This window comes from Gavia stellata, chromosome 7 (genome assembly GCF_030936135.1).
Source record: "Gavia stellata isolate bGavSte3 chromosome 7, bGavSte3.hap2, whole genome shotgun sequence".
Taxonomy (NCBI): domain Eukaryota; kingdom Metazoa; phylum Chordata; class Aves; order Gaviiformes; family Gaviidae; genus Gavia; species Gavia stellata.
The window spans coordinates 44,367,385-44,386,419 of NC_082600.1; the positions used below are offsets into that span (position 1 = coordinate 44,367,385).

General features: G+C 44.1%; 1 protein-coding gene across 5 annotated transcripts in view; it reads right to left on the reverse strand.

Annotated features, from left to right (window-relative positions):
- Positions 1 to 19,035, reverse strand: part of AMBRA1 (autophagy and beclin 1 regulator 1) — a 124,820-nt gene that overhangs the window by 8,086 nt on the left and 97,699 nt on the right. For all 5 annotated transcript variants that reach the window (XM_059819261.1, XM_059819260.1, XM_059819259.1 and 2 more), the window contains 2 exons: positions 3,871 to 3,963; positions 2,059 to 2,252 (listed from right to left, as the gene is read on the reverse strand). In XM_059819261.1, the coding sequence (XP_059675244.1) occupies positions 2,059 to 2,252; positions 3,871 to 3,963 (287 nt within the window). The remainder of the gene's footprint in view (positions 1 to 2,058; positions 2,253 to 3,870; positions 3,964 to 19,035) is intronic.

The window sequence follows — 19,035 nt, forward strand, 5'->3', positions numbered from 1 at the left end:
CTGGATGAGCATCACAAGAGTTTATGATACTGGAGAAACAGTAACCTGAACGTCACAAGCAGAGCAAGGGGGCTCAAGTGTAATGTGAAGCACAAAGACTCTTGGATGAACCAGACCATTGATGCCACAAGTCCCCGGCTAATTGGTTGAGGTGTAGGTAACAGCAGCTGAAAATGTGTCTTTCTGCTTCATGATAGGTCCTTGTGCTATTCCTCTGTCATGGATTACAGTTGGGTTTTTGAATCCTACACACTCCTGATAGTCAACGTCTTGACAGTTCCCTGTTTTCAGCTGCTCTTGAGCCTTTGCACAGGAATTACCACTAAGGATGCAACTGGCATAAAAACCGATCAACTACCGGGTAAGACTGCCTGGCTCATCTCCAGCGCATGCATCCGTACTGGAATAACTCCTTTGCTCTAAAGATCCTTATATAGGAGGCAGGAGTGTGACAACCCATTTTGCAGGCGAGGCCACTTCCAAGGGGACATGTGATAAGTCAGCATCTGAGCCAGAAATCACACCAGATGTGGAAACTGCCAATCTTCTTCCAAGCAAGAAAGGGAGACAAAGAGAAGTCTCTGTCCTAGGCTTGTTACCTACACTCCTTTTCTTCCAAATGCTACGTTTGGTTCTTTGTAGAGATACCCTGCCCAAGGCACTGGTAAAGGACAACCCTTCCCCATCTCATTAATGGTCTAGTTAAAACCCATGATCTAGATCTGAAAATTGCAAGATTAATTAGAAAGAATGAGATAATGAAACCTTCAGACGATTGCAGAACAGCAACAGAGAGAAGCAGCACTGGAGAACTCCACTGGTTTAACAGAGCAGAGAAGACCCCCAAGCCTGCAGCATCAGCCATCATGGCCTTGATGCAAGAAGGTCCCCCACTGTACCCTGTTCTCAGTCTGCATACCACATTCAGTGGAAGAAACAGTTCCCACAAGTTCAGCATTTGTCCAGACATCCAACGTTCCAGCCTTATTCACACGCCCTCAACTGTACTAACCTTCCAGAGAGGTTAATCTCCGCTCCGCTGAGATAAGCGGATGGGAAACCCCACAGGTCAGGAATTTGCCACTTAACTTTGAACAGAAGAGCCGAGATCAGAGAAACACAAAGCCTTATCACACATGCTGGATGCTGCACAGCAGAAACTGTGGAAGAGTCACATGCCAAAAAGCATCTTTCAGAGTGACAGAGCACCAGCAAGCATACAGGCAGAAACAGGCATGTCATGGGCTGCTTCCCAAAGCCAAGCGGGTTCATAACGCACCAAGAACTTCAGAACTGTCTCCTTGATTTTCTGTGTCTTTCCTATGCACATACCGCCCAACTCCTTCCTAGCCAAGCCTTCAGAGTTGGATTCAAGCACAATGCTACAGTATAGAGACAAGAAGCCTAGAAAAAATCATCCCACTTTCAAAAGATCAGCGACTTCATCGTCACGTAGGAATCGCACATCAGCTGCTTCCAGCTCTTTACATGCTGGTAAGTTTTCTTGGACTGGAAAACACTAGAGACATTTTTGAATAGCTGAGGTGGACACTCATCACAGCCTTCATCGATCAGACTAAACAGGATACTCATACCTGCTTTGTGAGAAGAGATTTACAGTATTTTATTTTGTATCCAGATGCTGAGCTTGTGAAGCCTGCACAGGTTTTAGATGCAGAGGTTGAAGGACCAAGCTAAACTCTAACACAGAGACAGAAAGAATAATTCTTAATAGTTTGCAGCCTTACTGATTGTTAGAGTTCAGGAGATTTGTGAGGAGCGATGCCAGTACAGCTGATTCTACAGAGACACAATGATCTGGAGAAGAGTTCGTTTTGCCCTCTAAAAGCATGTGAAAAAGACAACTTCTCTATTCATATGGACAGAGATTCACTCTCCTGATCATCTTGACTTGGCTACAGGCAAATTAGGCTGGAGAAATCTTTGCTGAAGAGATAACAGGAGCGTCCAAACGCATTGATAGGATGTGGAACCTATGTGGAAACTCCTCATTCACCAGGTAAGCTCTGTCAGATAAATCATTGCTTGAGCTCCTACCTTCCCCAGTCCCTGCAGAGGCGGATTCCGGCTCCTGCACCTCCCTCTCTGTCTGAGTCTCGGCATTCTGCAGCTGAGGTGCCAAGGTCTGGGTACCCTGCGAAGTCACAGAGGTGGGGGGGTTTCGGGGTTGCAGGCCTATGGCATTCATCAGGCCCATGTCCCTGTCTGTCCTCCATGTGGCTCTGCTGGTTCTGAAAAGAGAGAAAAACAAATAAGACCAGGAGCATTGGAGGCAACACCCCCAGCAAGATTGAAGCATCCACCTGAGCCTCTTCTTGCCTCCACTCCCACCAGGCACCTGCTAGCAACTATGCAGATGGGGCTGGAGGGAATTGTGACCTATACGTATTTACACACACACACAGACACCCCCCTCCAGCCTCAGCTGGCTAGTCTCTTGAGTTTTAAGCCAAGAGAGTCTTACAGTCCACTCACCCTTCCACAGAAGCAGCGTGTCTCACAGGCATAGATAGATATCCCTGCAGCATCACTAAGCCTGCAGAACTCCTCTGTCTCAGGGTCACTGAATTGAGCAGGCAACACAACATACAGCGCAGGACCATAAACACACAGACACAACCTCCCTCTGCACGTCAGCAGGGCGGTTTTCACTCCCAAGGACGCAGCCTGTATCCCTTCCCTCCTCTGGACCTCCTAGTTTGTCAGCATCACACATGAATGCACTCCAGCAGGCATTTCTGCCCGTTCCAGTCGGACAAGAGAAACTCTCTGTTCTCAAAAGCAAACAACAGGAACCACCCCAAGGCTCATTAGCTTCTCAGAATTGAACAGTTGAAGTGTACAACTCTACAAGAGCTGAATCTTGACAATGCTTGGATGCTCCTTCCCTTCCAAAACTGACCTCTGGCTGTAAGTGCTGGGAACGGTAAAGAGATTCTAGGAAAGACTGCCTCATTCGCATTTTTTCATAAGGTTTTGAAACCTGCCGCACTTTTCTTGCTCTCTCTTTGAGCTAGTTCAGTCTTGAGCAGTATTTCTGCCTTCAAGCTGCTCCTAAGCCAATCACGCAAGACTGACATGTGCTGTCAAAAAATGTGAGTAGTGGCAATATCCACTCTCATGGCAGAGTAAAGAATCTCTCCACTGCTGATGTTTCACCCTCAGTCAGACCAAGGCTGTAGGACAGCACAGACATTGCCCCGTACAGCAGCTCATAACTTCCTTGGGATCCTGGAGCTCACAATTCAGAAACAAGACTGCCACCCTCTTGCTGAGAGCAGCTGGCTTACTGAGAAGTAAGGGGGCAAGAAGCAAGGGACTGCAGCATCACCCTCGTGTTTAGAATAACTAATGTGTGCATCGCCGGACAGACTGGATGAAGCAGCCAATAGGGCTGTCAAGGGATTCAGCTTTATTTTTAGAGTTTATTGCTGAGAAACAACTGTCCCAAGACCAGAAACTGAAAGGATGAAAACCAGTCACCAAGACTGCCCAATGGATTTGCACTCATCTCTGAAAACCCCGTTCTTCAGTTACCCTCCAAAGGCCGTTTACTTTGCATGTAGTTTTTGATGCATCAAGCCCCACATGTTCCTCCCGCAGCTTGCTCACGTATGTTACTGAGGCCACGGATGACAGATGTACTTCACTATCACGGGCAGCACTTTTGGGCACTGAATGTCACTTGCTGGAAGCAGGCCAGGAGACCCAGCTAGGCAGTGTCAAAGGGGGATAAAAAGTGCGTATTTAAAGTTGCCAGTGCTAAGGGAACAAAGAAGTGGTGCTGTCAGATGTAACAAAAACAGCAGAAAGGGTCAGGTCTCTCTAACCCACACCCAGGAGACTCACCCAGGCCGCTCAGTGCTCCTGCTGCTGGAATGCACAGCGAAGACGTTCTCATTCAGCTGGTCCCAGTGGTACTCAATTCCAGAGTTTAAGGCCCTTGAAACACCAAAGAAGGAAATAATATTAGCATGACAGGACACTATTGAAGCCAGCACACATTACGTCCCCACAATGCGAAGGACATGGTTGATTCCTGCCCTACAGAAGCTGCAGATTTAGGTCAGTTCACATTTTCGTTAAAAGCGCTCAGCACCATAAACAGCCTTGCAAACACGGAGCGCTGTATTATCCACATTGCTCTGGAATATTCCATTCATTTCAATTCAATATTAGCACTGAGGCACAGCAATAGGAGCAGAGAGATTTTCAGGAAATGAAGATGTACAACTGTGTGTATAAAATCAGGTTACCCTAACTCCAAGTGACTAAACAAAGAATTGGAATGGGAAGGCCAATTCTCTCTGTGGTGCCTGCCAGCATTTCCTGCACTAGGTAATGCTAAGTAAAACACTGCTCTTATTTGACATCTAGTTTCTTCACAAATGGTTCTCATTCTACCTAGAAATAAATCTCTATACAGCCCTCTCACTGACAGTCACTGTGGAGCAAGGGCAGATGTAAAGGATATTTTAATAAGTTTTCACAAAAGAGTTTGTACTGGATCAACTACATGTGCATCTGAAAAGTCCAAAACTTGAATTTTACAGCTAATGCTACTAAGTTTAACAGGACAGCCAATGCTCCAGCAACCTTTCACAGTGCATTTCCCAAAAAGATACGCGAAGCCAGGGCTGGCTAATGACTTCACAGGAACAGGCAAGGCTAACCATCACTTGTTGCTAAAGACTATGGGCAATCACAGAATCTAAACCACCGTAACCATAATGCTGTAAGTGCATCTCCCACTATTTCTAAGGCCCAACGGTTCTTAGACTGGAAAAGGGTAAGAGCAAATCCAACTTACTCTGTGCCATACAGAAATGTCAGAACAGGCACACACAGTGCAGTCCAAGGCACTATGGAGATCTCCCATCTACTGCTGTGTCCCACCTCCAGAAGCAGTATGGGATGCATTACCATGGAAGAGACTTTCTGTACAGTGTTTTGACATGCCATGCTGACACACCAGCTCCCTGTGAGCTGCTCTGGGGGTTTCAAATCCGTGCTATGTACCACCCCATGGCTACTGGACTGCAGACACCTGATGGTGCTAGGTGGAAAGTTAACAGTGCTGTGCAGAGGTCACCACAAGGCAAGCAACAAAAAACAAAGAAGGTCCTGTGCAGACAGAAGGGAACTGCGTCCGAAGAGTTGGACTTGCATCAGAGCGCAGGCAGTCTCAGAGCATGAACTAAGAGTAGTCCCATAATCCGAAGGAAGGATTCAGCGCAAGTAGTTGGTAGCTGGTTATGGCTCGGGCACAAACATGGTGTTTTACATACAAATAAAAGCTGTTGTCCCTGCAATGAGATGCCTCAGCGGAGCTGGCAGGAACCCCAGCTTAGAGGATGCTGCAGGTCAGACATGCTGCAATGGGAGAGCTGTGTGTGCTGGAGGCCTGGGGCTAGACTGCTGGGGCGACAGCACCCCAGGTCAGGACCAAGGGTGAACGCTGGAGAAAATTAGGTCAACAAAACCACACGTGGAGTCTACAGGAAGTAATCAGTCATCACTTTTTTTTTTTGTGCTGAGCTAGCCCTGCGCTGCATTATACCCCATGAAAGCAGCTGCCAGGGTGATGCTGATTTACAAAGGCTTCAGAGTTTATTGACAGATGGTAACCTGTCACTAAAACCGCGCCAGTCCCTCTGGCTGCTCCATCCCCTGCCTAATATACCGAGACTTAGCTGTCACACTTTTCTGTCTGCAAAGTAGCACACTCCTTCGGCAAGCGAGACTTTCTGACCTGGTAGTCAAAATTTCCATAAAAAGTCTAGTTGCTTGATATCTGCAGCTATTACACAACGGAGCTAAACTGACCCATGCTCTCCTCCCTCTCCTTCCACACTTCATGCCCTCTGAAGTACAAGCATGGTCCACACAGCCACCTACATGACTGGTATTCCTTGCTAAGATGCTGTGCTCCACTTGTCTTTGCCAGCTCCCAAGACAAGAAACCAAAAGACTGCAAAGCTTTGCCTAGGCCAAAATGTAACTTGGCAATACTGTGTTTCCTCTCTTCCCCCAAACACCGTGTTCCTGTATTACACAGAAAGCTCAGCTCCTGCACGCACACACACTTTGAGTCTGATTCATCTCACTTCTACAAAAGCATCACGGTACCAAGCTGACATGCACTACACCAAGTTAAAAACTCCTGTCCCTGCTCCTACATATTCCACAGAGGCTCACTACTGCACAGTCAGGTTGTTGGACAGGAAAGTCCATTCTAACTCCACGCTGTCAATTCACACCTTTCCCTGGACAGTGAAATCAATAGCCATTCCGTTTAATACGTGACTTTGCACATTGGTTTTAAACGCTGCCATTTATCAACTGAGTTTCACTGCCAGGGTCCTATTAGCTACTCATTTACTGCCAGAGAATCGAGGACTTTGCTTTCCTTTCCCAGAAAGAGGACCTGTAGCAACTGCTGCCACTGCTCCCATTGCTGACTCTGGGAACACTGACGAACAGGCTTAAGCCAAGGTCACTAGACTTGGCCACAATGGGAGTTCAACATCCTCAGCACCACTTTAACCTGGCTTTTTAGTCTGGACTGAGCGTGTCTCCCTGCAGGGCCAAAAAAAGTGGCTCAGAATAAACAGCTGGCACTCCCTACTGCAGCAGGGAGCATCCTCACTGCTGCCTCTCAGCAGACTCTTCCCTTGGCCAGCTAACCAACTTACCCTCTCCCAACTCCACCTCTTGCAAAAGACTTCAGGCGATAAAAGCCCTCAGCATGATCTTTGTTCTCTTTTGCATGCATCTGCATCTCTCTGACCTGGAACCCACATCGACCTCTCCACAGCCCTAAGACCAATACCCAGCTTGCTCCCCATTAGGTCTTCCAGCCTTTGGATGATTGATTGAGGCTACAGAAGAGATGTTTTAGACTGCATCAAGGTACAGCGAGGAAAGCAAATAGCTGAACTTAACAGAGGGAACTGGTTGGGCACTATCTTTTATATGAAGATCATCACTTCCCTTCTTAATAAGCAAAGATTTCATCAAAGAAATGCTGCTATTGTATGGGTTAAGTGCCAGTTTTAAGACCATGCCTGATCACATAATCGCACCTTAAACCAACTTAAGTACACAACAAGATGTGTGTGACAACCACAATTACCTTGGTTGAAATCAAATTTTCAATTAAGCTTAAAGATTTGCACTGGTTTAACCACACCTATTTAAAACAGTGCAATCTCCCTTTTTGGAAAGCCTAAAGGTTTTTTAGCTCCCATTGCAAAATATTGCATGAATTTTGTAAATTAGCAAGCCTTTCACAGTACGTTTCCCGGGAGATGTGCAAATCAAGGCCTGACTATTCCTTTCAGAGAAGCAGAGTTCGCACTGGAGAAATGAATATTTTTCAGGTAACGTAAGCATTTAACTTTTGCTCCATCAAACTCTAGACATGAAATGCTGGAAGCACTTTACATTTTCCAAGGCTTAAGGTAGAAGCTCTGTGTTGCATGGAGCATGTTGCCACTTGGATGTGGATGCAGGAAGGAGGACATTTGTTGCCCAGGGCTTCAGGGTGAAAAATTGCAATTCTCCACACTGCATCAGTCATGGACAGTGGAGTCCACTTAGTCAAGTTCTTATTTTCTTCCTTTTTATGGCTGTCACTAAGCTCTCTAAGTCCTCCCTGGAAATTTCCATTAGCTTTGTTAAATGCAGAGCTGCTCACAGCCTGGCTTTCCCAGCAGGGATCTGTTCCGAGATGGACTTTTCCTTCACGCCTGTGTCCAGTTCACATTATTAATGAGCTTGGAGAGGATCAAGGGCACAAACTTGCATGCTTTGCTGAAAGTCGAATAAAGATTGAGAGTGGAGCCTGTTAAGTACCAAGAACCGACAACTTAGGCAGCACAGCCTCTCCCTCTGCATGGAGGTATTACCTACACAGCTCAGGTACAGCCCCCTGAAGAAATGAGGACCAAGCTCTAGGAATTAGTGACAAAATTATTCATACATGACAACAAAGCTGAAATACGATTTACTACATTGGCTTAACCAGTATTTGAAAAGTAAATCGACAAAGCACAGGTCAACACAAACTGACTTAGACATCTGGGTAACCCCCCTCCCCTAGCTGGCATATCCAAAATTGGGATTTGAAGAGAAGGAGGGATTACAACAAAAGTTCCCCAATTCTACCATAACAATACAGCTCAGGAGCAAGATAGCAAGACAAAAAACCCCTAACTTTCAAGGAGGGTATGCATGCCCAGAAAGGTATAAATAGCACTTAATGTCTTTTCACTTAAACCATCCCCAATCCTGAAGAAGGTAGCAGCAATAGGCAAACGCACTGCTCTCTTTCTTCAAATCCTGCCATGTGGAAAGGCCCAACAGTAGCACTTGTCTGCTACAACACTGAATTAAATTTTCATTAAGACACTGCTGCCTGCAATCCCATCCGAAAACATCAGTACAACCCCATTACTAGAATGAAGACTGTGGCAAGCCCAACATGGAGAAGACTAGCTGCGAAGTGATGCCATGCAGCACGCAGCTAGGTGAATATCTGATTTTCATGCTGCCAAGGTTCGCGTTCTCCACAAAAGAAATTACTCTTTAAAGCTGATCTCTCAAATATATTGTCCATTCAAGATCACTAAGAGCAAGCATACAAAACCAGGCTAGTTTGCAAAGGATTTGAATTCTCCGAGATGTGCTTTCTTCCCTTTGTGTAGACTTGTCATTCTCAAACTATTCAAACTGTATCTAGGAAATACAGTGAGCTCTGGAGAGCAAGGTGACACTGTGCTAAGGAACAGGAATCCACTGTCCTGGTTTGGGAAGGAAAGAGCAGCACACGGTATCTCACACAACGCAACGCTCGGCCGGATTCCCAATGCATCCTTGTCAGCAGCTCATTATCTCTTTTGCCGGTGTGTGATGATCAGCACAGCAAGCCCATCCCTGGTTCCCATGATTAGCTAGGCAACGGTATTGTCAGTACAAGGCAAAGTTTGGCACTCCCAGCTGCTGCCTGGATAGGAAAACAATCATTTCTAACACCCTACTTCATAAATATTTAGCTTTCTGTGCGGGCGATGAACCATGTGCAGAGACAAATCCAAATGAAAATTTGCTGCAGTGCAAACTGTATGGAACCAGCAAACAGGATTCCTGGAGTAGCTCTGCTGGGCAGTAATTCCCTTTGACCAAGGAAGAGGTGGCAGCTTCACTGGCACCGGCCTATTTCAGAGTACACCCTCGGAGTACAGCCTGTGTCTGACCAGCCAGGGGAAGAGCATGAAACCAAGTATAGGAATTCCTAACAAGATAAGTCGTACAGAACCCAAGATCTGCAGTTTACAATTAACAACCACACAGACATTTAAGTGATGTATGAAATTATCCTATTCATTGCATTCAGAGGAAAAATGGAAAGATCACCCCTTCTCCACAACTAGCAGCAGGTGCATTTTTACTCCCTATATTGATACAGCCTGCTAGTTTTCTGGAATCCTGCAAGCTTCACCTGCCTGGAAACCAGCAACCATGCAGAAACACATCCTGACACCCGCTTGAATTGCCAAAGGTGCTGCAGAAGCAGGACAGCAAGCAGCCTGGTGCAGCTGGTAGCCATGTCCCTGCTTCAGGGAGGATGCCAACTCAACTCAGAACGCTACGCAAGACGATTGGCCCCATTTATTTAATGGTGCAGTCCTGACAGCTAGGTTAAATACTGGGATTTTTGAAGAGGCTCTGTTCAAATCCACACTGTTTAAATGAGGTCAGCCTTATAAATTTGGAGGCACCAGGAGCTAATAACACTCTTCTGTCTCAACAGCGTGAATATGCACGAGTTTGTTCTGCCCACTGCTGGGCAACTAAAGCTGGATACAATCCATGCTCTTGGGGCCAGCGGGTAAGATTTAGATAGAAGGCACACCTCTAACAGTCCTCTTCCCTGGGCAAAAATGGGGTATCTCAGCTGAGGAGGAGAGTCATCAGTCAGCTAAGCTGTTAGATACCTCAAAAAGAGAGAGAAAGAGGGAGAGAGAGAGAGAAGAGAGATGAACACTGCAGGAGGAACCCAAACAGAATGGTTTCTTCTGATCCAAAGGGTCACTACAGCTAAAACCCAAGTGACTTCCAGGAGTCGGCATTTGTAACCTACCTACAGTTTGCGTGTAGCACATGAGCAGATTCATAAAATGAGTTGAAATGGAGGACACACCAACAGAAAGCGTAAGAGGAATTTGTCTTACATTCCAAGGGAGAAAGTCTTAATTTAAGAATCAGTCTTCCAATGCATTCAACAGGAGTGATAGATGGAAATTAAGCACCAAGACAATGACAAAGCAGAAGGAGAGAGTTTTGTATGAAAGTCTGGATGTTCCATTATCTTGGGACCCAAATACAAATACTGAGGTTGAGAGCGCTGCCCTTAAGGGACGTGAAGCTACACAGCAAAACCTGCATGGAGAATAAGGGCAACAAAAGTCCCCCAGACAGCCTTCATGCCAATATCAATTCTCCTACCGAAATCCCACAACAGTTTTTTTTAAAGCAGCTTTTCCCAGAGCTTTTTTACACCACTCTCAGTGTGGAAGTTGTAACTTGCGCCTGAAAGAACAAGGGGAACCTTCTTAGTCCCGAACGCAACTCCTGCACTACTGATGTTACAACTAGACATCAGCTACTTTGACATTTAGAAGAGGTATATCTCAGTTTGGAGAGCGCATACTGAGACCATCGTTAAACGCATAATATTTGAATTAATGCACTACTGTAAGCAGATGGATAAAACACTCCTTCAATGAAGACCCAGAGTTAAGATTTGCTCCTACAACACTGGTAAGATTTCTGTGTATCATTCAGTGCACTACACAGTAGTTTTAGCACTATTAAAAAAAAAAAAAGCATATTTATGTGAATAAGAATATACCACCCAGACCGAATAGCCTGGAATAAACAAGGCAGAAATAGACCAAATAAGAATTTCCTGAATTTTCACTGATTTTCTTCTCATTCAAGATCTTGCCAGTATTCCATGGTATCCTTCACTTACCTCACTCCAAGCACACCAAGTAGCACGTAGGGATCCTCTGGAAGGTAAATAACAGATTCCAGAACACAGAGCTTTAAGTTCCTTAAATAAGAACAATTTAGCTTGGTATCACCTTAAACCAAGCTCTAAAGATGGATAACTTGCTTAAAGTCCTCTAAAAACCCAAAGGGTTGTTAATTGCTTAAAGTGATTACAGGCAGACTATACTCCAAATAAGCTTTGAACCCTCAGAATATCTTAAACTGTTTATGATCTATCAGCTCTTCCAGTGGCTTAGACAATTTAGGATGTTAGGAGTCTTTGGGGGAGTGCAAATTGCTTAAGCCTTCTAAGGCCTTAAACATCTTAAACTGCTACAAGTCTCAAGAGCCAAAGTCACTCTTTAGTTGACTTTGAACTTTCACTAGCATTTTAGCAGAAACTAACATTCACGTCGATTCAGAGGCGACTTCAAAGTAGGCTTGTTCTGTAGATCTTACGCCAACAAACTAAACCAGGAAAATGCATTTAGAATGGGAGGAATCAACTTCAGAATAAACGTTTAATAGCGAGCATAGCAAATGCTTATTTTTTTTTTTTTTTTCAATAGAACATTGAGATGTGCACACACAAAGCTGCCAAGCTCCAGAACCAAGATCTTGGCTTGGTCTAATCTCAATGAGATCCACAGGGCAAGCCAAGTTTTACATTTTTAATCTTCAGCAGCTTTGAAATCAGACAACTAAAAAGTGTTCTGTTTAGCACACAGGGGAAACCTGCTCCAAAAAAAAAAAAGACAAGGAAGAAAATCTACAAAACCACCAAATTCACAATTATTGCTCCAATTACTCACAGTTTGTAGACATTGAGTTGACACTATTTAGAGAACCATATAGCTTGAGGATTTAAAAAAGGGAAAGAAAATGAAGAAAAAAGTTGGCTGTTTTATTTGCTAGGTGGATTCACTGCAGTCCTGCTAGAAAACACAGGCATAAGGGACAACGAATAAACTCCACAAATAAACTGGATCGAAGACTGGAAAGTTAAAGATGATCTTATTGGAAAGCCAAGGGAGTAAACAACCAAACAAGGAAGGTGTAGTATAGACCTGAGGAGAAATCAGGATGGACTGGTGCTGCCAAAGAGGGAAAAGACATTCTAAAAATAAACATGAGGAAAATGGTACTAGAATGAAAAAAGGTCTATTCATCAGTGAGGCTAAGGACAAAAATCAATGATGACTCAAAGTGGACGAGATACTGAATTTTCTCTCTGAAGTCTCCACTTAAAAAACATCCAAAGGTACTTACGTAATTAGGGAGTAAGAAAAGAAGCCAGAGGTAGCAATCAGTTGCACTCATTAAGAAAATTTAAAAAGAAAAATAAAATGAAGAAGCTAACTTTTTTGAGCCATTCACACCTGATTTTTAATATGTTATGAAAAACTAAGAAAGTGACAAAAGGCCAAAAAAGCCAACTTAGCAGCATTCTTCAAAAAGAAAGCCATACTTAAATTGACAATTACTCTCTCCTAAGCGTAACTTTTATCCTTAAAGACAGTAATACAACAAAGAGAAAAGAAAAGATATATGAAAACAATGAAAGAATGAGCCACATGCAGTAGGCAGTAAGTCAAATAATTGCTTGCATGAAATTTAATTGCTTTTGTAGATAGAATTAGAAAAAAGTAAAGGAAGAAAAGGTGGCAGGTGTGATCTGAATAGATATAAGTGAAGCACTTGGTAAGTCTTCTTAGAGCACGTGGCCACACTCTTAGAAAGACTGCAACCCAATCTGAGAACCAGTAAGGACCTGCAGAAGCCCAGTGACATAGTACACAAACTGGTAAGTAGCCGTTTAAGTTTCTTTAACGCTGAGCTCTGTACCAAGTTCCCTTTCTCATGGTAGAAAGTCAGTGTCACTAACTAGTCAGTGCTTCAGCATATCTTGAAGAATTGGGTGAGGGAAATGAACTTGCTAATAACTGAAGACTTAAAGCAGCTCTCAAATTTTATGTCTAGGATTCATAGACATATTAAGTGGAATTTTATGAGGGCATCTTCCACCTAATGCCATCATTCATCCTGGATATCAAATTCACATACACAAACGGAAATAGAAATGGAATAAAAACCAATATCAGAATGGAGATACTGTTTCAATGCTCCATATTACCACTCTGCTTCTCTTGCATCTGCAATGACTGAGCCTCTTTGGCACTCAGGATACCTAGGCTTCCCTGCACAATTTGGAAAGAATTAATTTCATTTTTTTCTTAAATGTATGAATAACAAAATCCAAATGTAAGCTTTCAAGATGCATCTTTAGTGCAAAATTGGCCACCTCCCCCCCTTTTCAGTCCTTGTACCAATCAAAATCATCTTTTACCCTCATTTAGAAAATTCAATGTATCTTGTGGTTTTAACAGGCAGCAGAAGTCCAGGACGTGCATTTGCTTACTTGGCCATGGTCAAAGGCCACCGTGCAGATGCTGCCTTTCAAAAGGCCATTTGCAGGGCGGACTCAAACATAACCAGTATCTCTAGCCGCCCCAGTTAACAGTTGTGAAAAGGTTCCCTGTGCAGGGTTGCTACCATCCCTCCCTTACGCAGGAAGGAAGACAGCTCCTCCTTCTGCCTCTTTGTTTACTCTATCCTCCAGAAGCTATTCTTCAAAGGCAAACAATGCACCAGGGCTTATGCTGCTGGGGGGCATCACTGCTAGAGGCCGAAGAGCCTGGGGAATAGAGCCAGCCAGCAGAGAGCCATGACGCGCCAGGCAGCTGGATAGATTCCCATCTCTTTACCAGCGCTGATAACTAGCTGCAGACACATTGTCCCCACTACTAGATGAGAGGATACGCAATTCTCAGAGGGAAAAAAACCCTGGATTGGCATGGACAGACAATTACAATGATCCTCTGCAAAGCACAGTTTATCGTGAAGATAATTTTCCCACAATAGTTTCATGTTAGAGGCAGATCTCACCACAAAGAATTACAATATGCACACTGCATAGCACTGAATCAATTTGAGACTCTCCACACCTACTTCCCAACAAGAGAATTCCAAGGGATGCTGCCGCTGAACCAGATACATATTCAGGGGGTATTTCAATTCCATTACCAGAGGCTCTGTCTGCTGAAGAAATCCTTCCTCTCTTGTGGGTGCCTGCATTACATAGCTAGCCCTAGACAAGGTGCTTTGAGTGCTTGCTTTTGAAACAGTTTTCTCAGAACACTGAGGTTTTTGGATCAGTATTTTCAAAAGCACATGAGCACTGAGCCCTTCCAGAACCTGCTCCTGAGCATGGGGGGGGGGGGCACTCAAGATGAAACGAGGAAGAACTGATATTTGGATCCCCTGCCTTTCTTCCATGGCAGTCCTCCACAAGAGAAGCCAGCAAAGGGCAATGAGCAGCATGCAGTCTGCTCCTCCGCGCTTCGGGTCTCACCTGCCCGTGTTCTCCAAGCCAATCCATGTTTGAGAAGACCCACCAGGGGTGTTTCTGAATGGGAAAGCTCTTGTTAGGATATGACAGGATATGAAAGGTTATGAGCACTAAAAACCAATTCATTTTAAATTCAGTAGATGTGTTTCTACTGTACAAGACACCATGGATTTCATTCCATGCTGCAAAACACAAAGATTCAGGAACTGAATCAAACCTTGAACTACACAGAGCCAAGAAAGATGTACAAAACTTTAGTGAGCGTTAACACTGGTCACAGTTACAAAGGATGTCAAGGCAGCATGTGGTGGGGGAGAAGCAGCCTTGGGGAGCCTAAAAACCCAAAATCCCTAGCAGCCACACAGAAAAGTCAGTGTGCAGCAGGATAGCAGAGGGATGGGGGGAATTCACACCGCTCTGTTCCACCTCCTGCGACAGACTTCCAGGCCACAGTGAGCAGTACATGGTAGTTCACTTCATTTGCTAAGTGGAGTACACTACCTCAAGTGGTGTGCCTAAAGGTATTCCTGTTTTCATGTGGCACAGCTCTCCCCATGAACATTAGCATCATGAATTTAGTGTCTTGATTTAGCTGAGTGGTGCCCACCCTTTAAAATGTGGCAGCCTCAGAGCCTTTCAGTACCATGCTTCTGGACTGAACACAAACTCATCTTACATCCAAAAAGCACAGACTACCACGTGGTAATGTGAAGCCACGTGCAAGCAGATAGCAGACTTGTGATCTAATATGTATGCAAGTCTATCAGTTGGCAACCATCTATATATTGAACCACGACAAGAGTGAACTAAAGAACCCTCAAAAAAGGAACAGGCTGTCACAACCTCATACAGGCTGCAACCTGTTTTCAATCCACACCTGAGTGCCAAAGCTCTCTTATCAGCAGGACTCGCCTGTGAACCACAGACCTGAGTACCCTTGCTCCAGCCTACCACCACTGCAATTGGTTAAACAGCAACAAGACGAGCATGAAGTGTCCCCCGAAGACACTTACACTGCCTGTGATCTGCTCAATTCCATTCATTACTCTAAGAATCTTCAGGACTTGCAGATGCCTTTCTTCATATCAGGTTCCTGCGCTTTGTGCTCTGTCCCCAACGGTCACTTCCACAAACCTTCTCCCAGTGACTCCTTCTCTTAAATGGTGGCTGATGGTTCTTCCAAACAAAAATGAAAGATCAGACTCATGAAAAAGTAAATTGCTTGTCCTGTTGGTCACTTGCTGAGGAAGTTGTTTCCAAAAGCTGGGTTCTTTCACACAGATCATACCTCAAAAGGACAGTAATTCAGCAGGAAAAGCAGACAAAGTCTTAAACAGGTCAGAGATACCTGCTCTAAGATGGATAGTTTGTTGATTTGCAAGTGACCCCAGCAGCTAAACAAGCAACATAAAAGAACATATGAAGGACAAGCAAACACTGCTGAACAGCAGCTCCACCACCTTTGCTATTCATTATCCTTACTCGGAATAGTATTTATTCACTAACAATTGGGATCTCTGGGTTTTCAATACAAGTCTGTATCTAATACTGCATGTTCAAACTAACATATTAGTAAACAACGTAAGTTGGTCGGCCTTTGAGTGTTTGGGAAAGGACGAACTTTCCTGACATTACATTAAAAGCTTCTTTCAAATTTAATTACATAAAAAGCAGAGCAAACAAACTGATGCTTTTCAATAGCACAGTTTAGAGAGCTGGGTGTCACCCTGAAATCTAAGGAAGCAAGTACACCATGTACTTTCTTTCCTTTACTACCAGAATGCAACCCTGCTAGGGGTTATACCTTTGACTAATAAAAACATTTATTCTAGCTACTGTACTGGCTCATGAATTCCAGTCTCTTACAGGTTTCTTTCAGGCCCATTAGGTGCATTTCCAAGTGTGGATGAACACTGCTGTCACCACCTCACCTCCCTACAGCACATCAGCTCTCAGAGCCAACCTGTCAACACCTGTTTAGACAGGGACCTCAAAAAAGGTGCCTCACGGCGCAGCACTCCAGTCCCACCCCCAGTCACGGGTATTCAAGTCATACTCCCGTCTCTGCAAGCCAGCCACGCTGCATCTCCAAAGAGCTAAGCCTTTTGTATCCACCCAACCAACGTACAGGCTATTGCAGAAATCAGCTGGTTAGCCACCTTTCTCTAGTTCGCAGCCACAACCGAGTCATAGTCAATTTAGGCCTCTTTGTTCTCTAATTAAAAAAAAAAAAAAGTAGTTCTCCTTTCCTGGCGATTTATGGAAGGCTGTATAACCCCCTCCTTAACCCTCCTTTTTAGCCCTGCTGAAGACCCCAAGCTGCAGGTTTTCTTAGATAAAAATGCTCCAGTGACCTCACTAACAGCTCTTCTCAACTACTGTACCAGTTCAAAGGCAGTTCTGAATATGGATATGTGAATTTTAAATTGTTCCAGCTTACGTATTTAGTTTCTTCTACAGTGATAGTAACATTTTGCTATCTCTGCTGTTAAGCATCTTATGTCTTATCCTAGAACTAATTTTTTTGGGTTTACAGCTTCACGTATTGATGGCTCAGTCACCTACGATCAACTAAAATCTCAGGCCTTTCTCCTCCTTTGTCATTTTAGCTACTGAGCTCAGTGTTATTAGTCACTAAGTGCACTTTGTACTATTAAATTCTAACTCATTTCTATAGCTCCAGTCACTTTCAAGGCAATCCAGTTCTTGTGTAATACTCTGATCTTTCTCTGCAATGACAAGGCTAATGTCACATCCTCTGCAAATTTATTCAGCGCACCCTTGAAAGGCATTAGTGTAAATAATATTAATAACCAGCCCCAGAACAGGTTCTTAAAGAAGTCCATCAGTGACCTCTTTTCTAGCAGAGTCCCAGCTCTCAATCATGTTGTATTCTGTCCTTTAGCCAGGCCCTCACCTGCTGTTAACCAGATCTTGTTCTGATCCTAATTCTTTATAAGTTAACTAGATTTATTGTAGTTCCAACATGGGAACTGCCTTCCTAAAACGCAGAGATATTAAACCTGGAGCAAGTCCTTAGCTGACCCTTTAATTAAAAATAAATACATAAAATTCTCAAGGACAGGTATCCAACCTGCTATACTCCACCTTAGTCAAATCACAATGCATTCGATCCCGCTTTCCATGGCTTTAATTTTCCTTTCCTTCAAAACACACCCCATAAATCTGTGTACCGAATTCACATTATGAATTGCCAACATAACCTGACCTTCCCCATTTCCATTTGCAAGAAGAACTGCCATCAGTGCTACCTCAAATTAGCAATATAGCTCGAAACGTTTGATTTTAATTACCGTTTCTTTAGAACTCTGGAAGGACTACTTGCATAGCCTCTCATTATGATCCCATGGAGCTTCAAGTTATGCCTTTTTTTTTTTTGGTCAGCTTGTACTTCCAGTCTACTCATCTCGTTTTCCTTAAGCACATGCTTTTCAAATCCTGTATTTGAGGCACAGCTGCTATTCCAACCTGTTTATGTGATCCCTGTAGTACTTGGGTTTCAAAGGCCTCCATTGTACATGGGAATAAAGACCCAGGGAATTATAACCATCTCAGCTGTTTGCTACTGACCAGTTTTCTTTGCCAAATTAGAACAGTGGGGGTGTTTTCAGCAGTACAGTGTTTTCTTGATCCCTGCTGTTTGCTAGGCTATCCCCCATACAGTACTCTATCAATTGCCGAATCCTTTAATATTTCTCTTCCTCTGTATTACTGTGTATGGAAACTACACAAATATTTTTCAGCTTTCTCCCTCACTTCTCAAGTTAAAGTCAACAGATATGCCAAGCTCAAACCAAGTCTATTAAGCCAAGAACTACTGAGATGGCATCCACATGTCAGGATTTTTCCTTTCTCTGAGGATCTTCCAAGTAGATCTGAAGCAGACACCACAGTCGCAAGCCACTTCTGCTCTGGTAGAGCCCCACTCATTTGTGTGTTCTGATGTTAGAGCCTCAATGCAAATTATTCAGCTCGGTGAATAGCTGCATCTTCATGCAGAGGATTTTAAGTCACTCCAGCTGCTGTTGGTCTATACAATGGTGCAGTTGAGAACAGAACATATCAGGTGTCCTGCTCCAGAAAGAACCTACCAGTCCATGTGAGGTCTGCAACAATCACCAGAAGCATCAGTTGCTCCAATCCACCAGCAGGAAACCACCAATAAATCTCCCACCTCTACAGCCACCTTGTTTCATGTTCGGATACAAAAAAGTTTATTTTTGTTGGAATTGTACGTGATAGTTGCTGGGATAGAAGTAAGGAGACAGAAAAGTGCCCGAGCAACATGGTGAGCTAAGGAGGTTTCACAGAGATGCTGCAGAAAGACTGACAGTGCTTCCATAACATACCATGAAAGTGTTCCTGTTGTGTCTTTAATTAGTGAGGTGCCAAGAAGAGCCACGCCATTTAGCTTGGGGCTACTGAAAGCACCGGAATGCATACCTAATGTGGGGTGTGGCAAGCCAGGACAGCCAGACCAAGCTCAGCTCTGCAGCATTCAATCAAGGCATCCACCCTCAGGAAGA